The sequence below is a fragment of the Crotalus tigris genome, unplaced genomic scaffold (assembly GCF_016545835.1).
Source record: "Crotalus tigris isolate CLP2741 ecotype Arizona unplaced genomic scaffold, ASM1654583v1 scf7180000024473.799607, whole genome shotgun sequence".
NCBI classification, from domain to species: domain Eukaryota; kingdom Metazoa; phylum Chordata; class Lepidosauria; order Squamata; family Viperidae; genus Crotalus; species Crotalus tigris.
The window spans coordinates 21,895-32,800 of NW_024100644.1; the positions used below are offsets into that span (position 1 = coordinate 21,895).

Consider the following 10,906-nt stretch of genomic DNA (forward strand, 5'->3'; position numbering starts at 1 on the left):
AAGCTCAGGTGGATCTTCAGCCAACATAACATACTGTATGTGCACACTTCAAACTAAGGAATACACTAAGGCAGAAGCTTGTCCACCCCAAGGATAAAACACCCAGACACAAACTGAGCAATGTGATATATGCAGTACAATGCAGAGAGCCCTATCCAGAACTGTACATTGGGGAAACAAAACAACCACTTCATAAACACACAGCACAATATAGGAGAACAAACCCATCAGGACAAGATTCAGTAATCCATCTGCATTTGAAAGACGATGGCCACTATTTCGCAGAGAGCAAAGTCCACATTTTGAACAGAAAGGATCGCTAGTTTGAAAGAGGGGTCAAAGAGGCCATCTAGGTCAAAACTGAACAGCCCTCTCTCAACAGAGGGGGAGGGATCTGACATCATCTATCTCCAGTCTATATCACAGTCCTTTCAGCAGTTCCAAGAAGACTCCACAGCCATTTGCACTACTCAGATGACCCTGATGACACAGATAAACCTCCAGATGGCCTCAATGACTCCATAAAAGAAGGCAAATGACCATCTGTTTGCAAGGAGTATAAATCCTTCCATTCCCCCACCATCCAGTCAGAGCTGAAGAAGCTTCTTGGAGGAAAAGCAAAACGTCTTCAAAGAAAAACAAGAAAGTCCAGTTGCCTCATGAAAATGCACCTTTGGGACATGGTGCTCCATAGTACTTTAGTCAGTCATGTCTCCATTTTTTTAAAAAGAAAAAAAAACTTTATTTGTGGCTCTTCTTAAATACTTTATTCCAGCTTAATCCTCTTTTCAGAGAATCTTTAACTTCTTTGTTCCTGAGAGTATAAATAAAAGGGTTGAGCAATGGTGTAACCAAAGTATTGAGAAGGGAGACTACCTTGTTCATATTTAATGAAGCATGTCCTGTTGGTCTGACATATATAAAAATAATTGCCCCATACAACAGAATAACAACGATTAAGTGAGAGATACAAGTAGAAAAAGCCTTTTGTCTTCCAGAAATGGATGGGATTTTCATCACAGTGGAGATTATGAAGATGTATGAAACCACCGTCAAGAGGGAATTGCTGAACACCACGATGGTGGCAACCACAAAGACTATCCATTCAATAGGATGAGTGTCAGTGCAAGCCAGCTTTAGCAATGGTCCAACATCACAATAGAAGTGATTGATAGTATTGGGGCCACAGAATGGAAGCCGGAACACTAGGATAGTCTGTACCAAAACGGTCATCAGACCACCAAACCAGGATCCACAAGCCAGTTGAACACAAACTCTGCTACTCATGATTGCATGATAATGAAGGGGGTGGCAGATGGCCATGTAACGGTCATACGCCATAGCAGTCAGAAGGAAGAATTCTGTGGCCCCAAGGAAAAAGTGGGAAAAAGCTTGAGCTTTGCAACCAGTCAGGCTGATAGATTTCTTGATGGTGAGTAAATTGACCAAAAATTTAGGGATTGTAGCTGTCACATACATGATTCCTAAGAATGAAAGGTTGCTGAGGAAGAAGTACATTGGCTTATGGAGATTAGGGTCATAAACCACAGTTGCTACAATGACAATATTCCCAGTGACAGTCAAGATATAGATCATCAAGACACCCACAATCACCAGAAATCTTACTTTTAGGATGCTGGGAAATCCCAGTAAAATGAATTCGTCCACAACTGTATGGTTCTTCATCCCAAACCTATTCATCCAAGAGCAGAATAATTGTTGAGCAGCATCAGAGGGATGATTCATCAAGATTATTATTCTACAGCTTGATGCTTTATCAGCCAACCCAAACCAACCCAAATCTTTGGCCTAGAAGCAAGTTCAATCAACATCACATTTTTCCCAAAGGTGCAGGGTCCACTTTTTGAGACCTAGAACCAAGTTCAGTAGGAATAAAAAAAAATGTGTTTACATTTTCCAGAGCTTTTAGTGAAACATGTATGGGCCAGAAAGATAATATTTAAAAATAAAGATGATTTATTTTAAAAATTCTGCAACATAAAGTTTTGTTCTGTAGTTTCTATAACATGAATCTCTCTACCCATTTTTTCTTGGGTATTTGAAGAAAATGTTGATCAAACTATGTGCCTATTTTGTTTTTTCTACATTGATCTTTGTTAACTTGGTATTTACACACCGCTATGACATGGCAATTTTAAGGTCTTCTTAAGAGGAAGTGAAGGGGAGCTGTCTGCCCCACTGATTTCCCCTGTTAAATTGCTCTTACTGTTTGTGTGTTTTTCCTAGCAATCAGTTAAAATCTGCCTTCCATGTTACCTGAATCTATTAGTCTATCTTGTGAGCTATGGGGTGATAGAGAAAGGAGAAGACTTGACCTTCTTTTATGTGGTATCTTTCCAGAAATTGGAAGATGCCACATGGACTTTCATGTCCAACCTGTTCTTCAGTTCAAGAATCCAGATCAAAGCATTTCAGAGAGATGGACGTTCAGTTTCCTCTTGATTTCATCCAATGGAAAGGAGTCTGCCAGATTTAGTATTCTCTCTGGCAATCTATATTGGGAGAGAGAAAAACAGACAAGCATACATGTATGATGTATATAAGGGCAGCTAAAGCCCTTCCCTCCATCTTTGATTAAGTAGAGTCACCTCCGCTAGGTAGGCCAAACCAAGAAATCAACTTGCAGGACTACTAAAACTCCTTTTTATTCTATTTGGCTATAACAACAGAATTCTGCTAGTCTGACTGTACTGGATCTCCCTCTCTTTATTATGAATTAGGGAATCAATTGTCTAATCTACTTTTAAATGTTATCTGTTCACTGTGGACTTAAAACATTTATTTAACCCCTCATTGTCTTAGAAATGGAACTTGCATAGTTCCATCAAGGTCAACTTAATTCTCTACAGATATAGAAGTGCAAAGCTTTTCAATAATTTAATAAAATAATTAATCAATAAGTTTAATGTGTTACTATTATCATTTAACTCACATTCAATTGCTTACAGAGAAATTTATGAAAAATGGGGTTGAATATACATTTAACTCAGTTATTTAACTTTATTTATTATACACAATTATAATTTTAGTTAGATTACCTCTTTTCTGCAAAAATGTGGTCAACTAATCATTCACAAAAAATGATAAAAGAAGACAAAATACTCACCTGAGTAGATGCTCAGTTTAATTCATGAAGCAATAGATTGGATGTTATTTCTCTTTTTCATAAACTAACTTAGGCAAATAGTCTAGTCTTTATATACCACCCAGTGATGAATAATACAATCTTGGTAAGCCAACAATCAAAGTCAGAGAATGAGAACTCCATAGCTCGCCCCTGAGTTTCAGATAGTCTCTCTTCTATTGAAAACTTCTATTGGAAACTGACGGAAACAAAACATATTTCTTATAGACTATCATTTGTTTCCTGATGTTAGGTTGATGCATGATTGAGTCCCAAATAGATGTTCTTATGCCTCATCCCTAATTTCTGTACTCAGTTTGTATTCAGTAATGAAAATACAGATTCTTCACCAAGGGAAAAAAAATATTTCAATGTTTTCTAATTATTCCACCAAGGAGAACAAATCATTAGAGGGGGGAGGACCAAGGAAACCCTTGGAGACTTTAGTTGCCCAAAACAAGACAAAACAGAATTTAAATTATTTAAAATTGTGTTTCAAGATTTAATGCATCATTGTCATTGTCATCATCATCATCATCACCACCACCACCACCACCACCACCACCATCATCACCATTTTTTAGAACGCAGGATGGGCTGTTTACTTCTAAATGAGAAAGAAAATGTGTTACATTTTTCTATGGGATGAAGTTGTAGGTTTTCCAATATTGGAGGTTTTTAACTTTTTAAGAAGAGATTGGACAAACATTTGTCTGAAATGGTATAGGGTTTCCTGCCTGAGCAGGGGGTTGGACTAGAAGACCTCCAAGGTCCCTTCTGACTTTGTTCTTATTCCCCCTCCTCCTTCTCCTCTTTCTTCTTCTTCTTCTTCTTCTTCTTCTTCTTCTTCTTCTTCTTCTTCTTCTTCTTCTTCTTCTTCTTCTTCTTCTTCTTCTTCTTCTTCATCTTCTTCTTCTTCTTCTTCTTCTTCTTCTTCTTCTTCTTCTTCTTCTTCTTCTTCTTCTTCTTCTTCTTATTCTTCTTCTTCTTCTTATTCTTCTTCTTCTTCTTCTTCTTCTTCTTCTTCTTCTTCTTCTTCTTCTTCTTCTTCTTCTTCTTCTTCTTCTTCTTCTTCTTCTTCTTCTTCTTCTTCTTCTTCTTCTTCTTCTTCTTCTTCTTCTTCTTCTTCTTCATCCAGAGTTGGAAGGGATATTGAAGGTATTTTAGTCCAACCACCTGCTCAAGCAGGAGGCCCTAAACCATTTCAGACAAATGGTTGTCTAGTCTTTCTTTTAAAGCCTCCAGTGATGTAGCTCCCACAACTTCTGAAGGAAAGCTGTTCCATGGGTTGATTGCTCTCACCATTAGAACATTTCTCCTTAGTTCTAGGTACTTCTCTCCTTGGTAGGTTACTAACCAAGGAGAGTTTTATTATATAGTTACTGTATAACATATTATATTAATAATTATATTAATATTATATTAATAGTTATATTATATTACTGACAGGAAATTTCTCCTTAGTTGTAGGTTGCTTCTCTCCTTGGTTAGTTTCCAATCAGTGCTTCTTGTCTTGCCTTCTGCTGCTTTGATCTCTTCTTTGTGGCAGCCACTCAGGTATTGGAACACTGCTATCATGTCACACCTAGTCCTTCTTTTCACTAGACTAGACATCTCAAATTCCTGCAATCATTCTTCATATGCTTTTCAGCCTCCCCCCCAATCATCTTTGTTCCCCTTCTCTGCACTCTTTCCAGCATCTCAACATCTTTTATATATTGTGGTGACCAAAACTGGATGCAGTATTCCAAGTACTAAAGCAGTACTAACACTTCACATGATCTTGATTCTATGTCTCTGAATAGATTCAATAGATTGAAAAGCACAATTCAATAGATTGTACAACTAGATCACTGTACAAAAAGTCCAACTCAACAGACTGAAAACTAGCATTACCAGTTGGATATCACACCAAGCAGGCTGACTTCTCTAAATAAGAGATGAAATTTTCGTAAGTGGAAAAGAAGATAGTTTGACAATAGAGAGTTTGTCTATTGAACCACCTCATAGAATGATTTTTCCTCTAAGAAAAAAATTCAGTTTGACTATGACAGGAGGATTGTAGCCAAAATGAAGCTACTGAAAATGCATCTAATGAATGTCAGCATCTTGGGGGGAAGAATAAATCTCCATTATCCCATCTGGGAATCAAATCAAGTCATTCTAAATAAACTTTAATTTTATAGTATATTTTATTATACTCAATGAAACATTTTATCTTTAGTACATATCATTTTCTTCAAAGCTTCTTTGACATCTTTGTTCCTCAGAGTGTAGATGAAAGGGTTGAGCAGAGGGGTTACAATGGTATTAAGTACAGAAACCACCTTGTTTATTTCCAAAGAAGAGTTGGCATTGGGCTTAACGTACATGAACATTACAGTTCCATACTGGATGGATACAACTGTAAGGTGGGCAACACAAGTAGAGAAAGCCTTCTGTCTCCCTGAAGACGAAGAGATGTGCATTATGGTGAAGATGATCAAGCTATATGAGATGGCAGTGAATAGGAAGGTACTGAACAGAAGAAGGACTGATCCCAATAACACCATCTGTTCAAGCAGATATGTATTAGCACAAACTAAACTCAGTAAGGGGGTCACATCACAGTAGAAGTGGTTGATCATATTGGGACCACAAAACGGGAGCAGGCATAGTAAAACCATCTGGACAATGACAGTGAATAACCCTCCCAACCATGAGCCCAAGGCTAGTTGGAGACAAAGTCTGAAATTCATGATGCTGTTGTAATACAATGGTTTGCAGATGGCAATGTAGCGGTCAAAGGACATTGAAGCAAGAAGGCAAAATTCTGTGGCTCCGAGGAAGAAATGGAAAAAAGCTTGAGAGATGCAACAGTAGAAACAAATGGACTTTTTCTCTGCTAAAAAGTGAGCCAACATCTTGGGTGACAAGGTGGTGACATAGAAGATCTCCAAGGAAGAAAAATTCCCCAAGAAGAAGTACATGGGATTATGGAGATGAGGATCATGGGCAACAATGACAATGATCAGGATGTTTCCAGTGATTGTGAGGAGGTAGATAAAAAGAATCGGGACGAAGAGATATTTCTGCAACTCAGCCGAGCCTGGAAACCCTTGCAGGATAAACTCAGTGACCACAGTCTGATTTATCTGATACATTTGCAGGGATATCTTTTGCCTATAACTGTCAAGGACAAACGAGAGGGTAAAAATTACATGCTGGTTATTTTATCATCCTATTTAAATTGGTCATCCCTCTTTTCAAATGAAGAAAATGTCTGATACTAGATTGGGCCCATATGTCAACAGTTATGCAGCTTATAACATAAAATATGGAATCACAGGTTAGATGATTGAATTAGAAAATTAAAATGATTTAGGGCATTCATTTGTGTGAGGTACATCAGGGGCCTTTATACAATATTCATTTCTGTCACTTTCAATAGCCAACTCACAAAACCTTGGGTGGCTTACAATCTTTCAATCAAGAAATTCTTAAATATTTGTCTATTGAACCAGACCACCGAATGAATTTCTCTCTAATAGAAATCTCAGTTTCTAATAGAGCCATGGTTAGAATGTTGTATTGTAGGCTGACTTTGACCACAGCCAGGAGTTTGATCGAAAATTTTTTTATATTAATGAAATTAATTAATTAATGAAAATGAGGAGTTAGAACTAAGCTAACAGGAATAAGAAAAAGGGAAAATACACAGTCTTCTGCTCCAGAAGCGAAGAAAAAATGCGTCTTAGAGCAAAGAGACTAAGTCTAAAACTGGGGTGAAGTTGGCACAGAGGGGGCGGTACTAAATTTCAGACTTAGTCTAATTGGAGCAGATAGATTAAGACAACCCATCTGTGGGTTCTCCATCCAATCATGCTGGAGAATGTTGTATTGCAGGCTGACTTTGACCACAGCCAGGAGTTTGATCCTGGCCAGCTCAAGGTTGACTCAGCCTTCCATCCTTTAGAGGTTGGTAAAATGAGGACCCAGAGTGTTGGGGGCAATAGGATGACTCTGTAAATCTGCTTAGAGTGGACTGTAAAGCACTATTAAGCTGAATATAAGTCTAAATGCTACGCTATTGCTATTATAGAATATGAATAGTAATCTAACAATATAGATGTGCTGAAAAACAATAAAGAAAAATAGGAGCCCAGGGATCACACAAAGTAGAAAAAAATATTTAGGGAAAAAACAAAATAAGAAAGCCAAAACGAATGACATCATATAACCTCATGTGAATTCATAACGATTTCAGAAGCTACAAGAAAATATGTAGAAATAAACCAGTAAGAGAAAGGCCAAATGGGGAATTTTAGATGTAGCAGGCTGACTGAAATGCTTTGCGGGAGCCTGGCCAATGAGAGGGGAGTAGAAAGCTCAGACAGCTGCTGCTGGTTTCGGTGTGTGGGTGTAGACTGGGGGAAGGGAAGAAAAGGAGAAGGAAAAAGGGGGTGGGGTGTTGTTGCTGTTGGGGAGAGACCAGGTAAAGCCAAAGAGAATTGGAGTTTTAGGTGATTCCTCTCCTTTGGAGTAGTGGGAAGGAGAGGAAGAGAGAGGAGGGGGGGTTATTGCTTTCTTTTACAAGGGGATATCCCAAGCAAGGGGAAGAGAGAAAGTGAGAGTGAGGAAGTTTCCTGGGGTGCTGAACCAGGTTTTAACTAGATTGGCATAGAGAGAGACCTGGGACAACGGGCCCCGACAGAAGAGGAGGTGAGCCGCTACTGCTTCGGAGACCAGCGGCCATCCAAACGTTGATCACTATCAGCTGTTCATGCTATAAACATTGTGGGGAGTTGCCCTAGCAGAGTGAGCTGTGACTGCGAGGTGTTGATTATCTCTGCTCATAGTTTCTGCTGCTGATTGAAGCCAGGGAGTTCTTTCCACACACCCCTTTTGTTTCTCAAATGACTGCTGGGGACTATTGACTATTATTGCTATGACTGTCTGAGGCTGTTAAATACTGTTATGCACTGACCACCATGCTTAGGGGTCAGTCACCTTTGTTCCTGAAAACTCCCCCTCTGACGACGAGAACTTGCCATCTCTTCACTCCATGTGAGCTCCCGCTAAAACTGGACATTCTGTCAATGCCTTGAGAGCACAGCTGTTGAGCGGGAATAAAGGGGGAGGATTAGGAGGGTCTGTGCTTTGGTGGCCTCCGAGGGATAACGCTACACAGAAAAGATTATGATTAAAATATTGAGGATGATCGGCAAATATTTAAATCTTTTGACCATCTCACACAACTTCTTTTAAGATACGATGTGTCTGTATATAATTTAAATACATATAGGGGCCATATAGGGCAGGACACCACATCTGTTTTCAGTAAGTTTAGATGCTTTAGCTACTTGCTTTATTTGTATTAATTACCTTGTGTTTTACTCTTCTTTAAACTCCCGAGAGTCAGTTTAGATTATGACAGGATAAAAATTTGATAAACTGATAAATAAAGCACCAAAATCCATATGCATTCCACGAATAAAAAAATGTGCAAAAAATTAAAGTATCTGTAAGAAGAGAATGTCCACCCATCCTATGAATGACATACAAGTTATAATTATGGGAAAAACTTTCCTTCTGGGAGAGCCAGTATTATAATCTCTTGCATTTTGCTTCTATATTTCTCATGTTATCTTGATGGATATGGAAACATGTTTTGACAGAGGCAAAGAAGATGGCATTAAAAAGTGTTAGGTTTTTGTTTTGTTATTTGCTGCCTTCATTGTACTACTAAGATCAGTTTTTAAATTAAAAACTCTTTGAGGGGGTCAGAGTCTGGAAGAGATCTCCTTAGGAAAAGAAGGGCATTAATATTACAAAGATTTCCAGATCTTGATCAAACCTTCATAGATTGGTAAGTGACTGTGTTAAAGACGTAAACTAAGTCAGGTTAGGAAAAGAAAACACATAAAACTTCGATGTGCTTTAACATCAGGAAGGATTTTTTTTTTTAGGGTGGTATGTTAAGATGTTGTGTGAACTTAGTCTATTTGTTTGTTTAATTTTGGTTCTCCCCACCCTTCACAGTTGTGAGACTTGTGGCAGCTTAGAATGACTAAAATAAAATATCTGCAGTAGAAAATCAATTGCGATGCTTAAATATTGCACACTTCGTCCCCAAGCCCTAATACAATTAATCAAAATTAATCAAAATATATACAGAGTTGATAAAATTAATAAATAAATGATTTTCCTGAATTGTTCTGCGTTTGTGATTTCCTGTATCTTAACAAGATAGACATGATCAGAAATCAAGAACTAGAAAAGTGTATCTAGTCTAACCCCCTGCCCACCCAAGCAGGGGACCTGCAAATGTAATAGTCAAGTCAAATAAGCAATAGAAATCTGGCTTACAAAGAAATACTGTTCAGGTGCTGAAGATGAAGTGTACTCACAGAATAAAAGGCAATTTTTCCAAGCTCTATCATACAGAATTCCACCTTTCCATCAACAATAAGCTTTTCTGAGATTTAAAGAAAATAAAACACACACATATAAGAAAGGAGTTCAAAACTCAAGGCACTCTGCAAGATGGAAGAAAATAGAGGGCTACAGCCAACTGTGCCCCATAACCTGCAAAAAAGGAGAAAATATATAGATTTTACTTAAATGTTATGGTTCCATCCATGATGCTGCATAACAATGGGTTCTTTACAGCTCTGGTATACTTTTAGTCATACTTCCCTAAGCCACAAATGAGTTTTGAAGCAAATCTTAATAGCCCAGAGAGACCTAATTAGAATTGTGTGAATATGCATGTCTTTCTTTCTTTCTTTCTTTCTTTCTTTCTTTCTTTCTTTCTTTCTTTCTTTCTTTCTTTCTTTCTTTCTTTCTTTCTCTCTCTCTCTCTCTCTCTCTTTTCTTTCTTTCTTCCTTCCTTCCTTCCCTCCCTCCTGACTCCCTTTCCCTCCCTCCCTTCCTTCCTTCTGTAAAATTATGCTGCATAGGCATATAATACAAGCTAAAGTGGAATGTTTTTTGCTCGATGGACACATTTTTTAAAGGTTTACTCCCTAATGCTTTGCCACACCATGTTTGTTTATGGAGTAGTGGGCAAACACAATGACTAAAACAACTTTATCCAGTTGCAGTTTGGGAAGCACAGATTAGTTTGAGATGGTTGAAATCTTGTGGGAATATCTACTCCAGGCATGTCAAACTACCGGCCCACGGGCCAGATGCGTCACATCAAAACCATGCCCACCCCATTGCTGGCAATGGGGAAAAAGTCCTGATACGTCGCACAATGTCACATGACATCGCAAGTTTGACATGCCTGATCTATGCTTTGCAGGGGAGAAGAGGTTGGCATACTATCTTAATGTCATACTTCTGGGATAAATGTGTTGCCAGTTGGGTCAGGGTGGATGAGTTCTGTTTTAGTTGGTGAGTGGGACAAAATTTTTCCTTGGGTGTCAAGAGATGTTGGTGGAGTTGCTTGTTTTAGTCTTGTAAGCTACCCAGAGACACTTGCATGAGATGAGTATGGGTGCACACAGAGACACACACACAGAGAGAGACACACAGACACAGACATAGACACAGACATAATATATATAAATATATTCAGGTGGTCTGTGACTTACAACCACTTGTTTCATGACTTTTCGAAGTTACAACATCACTAAAAAAAAGTTACTTATGACCAGTTTTCACATTTAAAACTATTGCAGTAATCCAACAGTTATGTGATCAAAAATTTGGCAACTGGCATATGCAATATTTATCACCATTTCACTGTCCCAGGGACATATGATCACTATCCGT

General features: G+C 38.3%; 2 protein-coding genes across 2 annotated transcripts; both read right to left on the minus strand.

Moving 5' to 3' along the window:
• Nucleotides 1-582: 582 nt before the first annotated feature.
• LOC120303673 (olfactory receptor 6X1-like) lies at nt 583-3,384 on the minus strand. Its single transcript, XM_039333350.1, has 2 exons — nt 3,128-3,384; nt 583-2,513 (listed from the first exon to the last, which is right to left on the minus strand). The coding sequence occupies exon 2, from the start codon at nt 1,744-1,746 to the stop codon at nt 742-744; it is 1,005 nt and encodes a 334-aa protein (XP_039189284.1). The 5' UTR covers nt 1,747-2,513; nt 3,128-3,384; the 3' UTR covers nt 583-741.
• Nucleotides 3,385-5,346: 1,962 nt separating this feature from the next.
• Nucleotides 5,347-9,858, minus strand: LOC120303675 (olfactory receptor 6X1-like). The gene is made up of 2 exons (XM_039333354.1): nt 9,494-9,858; nt 5,347-6,313 (listed from the first exon to the last, which is right to left on the minus strand). The coding sequence occupies exons 1-2, from the start codon at nt 9,565-9,567 to the stop codon at nt 5,347-5,349; spliced, it is 1,041 nt and encodes a 346-aa protein (XP_039189288.1). The 5' UTR covers nt 9,568-9,858.
• Nucleotides 9,859-10,906: the final 1,048 nt, after the last annotated feature.

What these genes read in the sequence shown, in the direction of transcription:
- LOC120303673 (XM_039333350.1), bottom strand. Translation starts at nt 1,746, where the DNA reads ATGAATCATCCCTCTGATGCTGCTCAACAATTATTCTGCTCTTGGATG.
- LOC120303675 (XM_039333354.1), bottom strand. Translation starts at nt 9,567, where the DNA reads ATGATAGAGCTTGGAAAAATTGCCTTTTATTCTGTGAGTACACTTCAT. An exon ending in CACCTGAACAGTATTTCTTT is followed by an intron (nt 6,314 to 9,493) that starts GTAAGCCAGATT and finishes TGTCCTTGACAG; the next exon opens with TTATAGGCAAAAGATATCCC.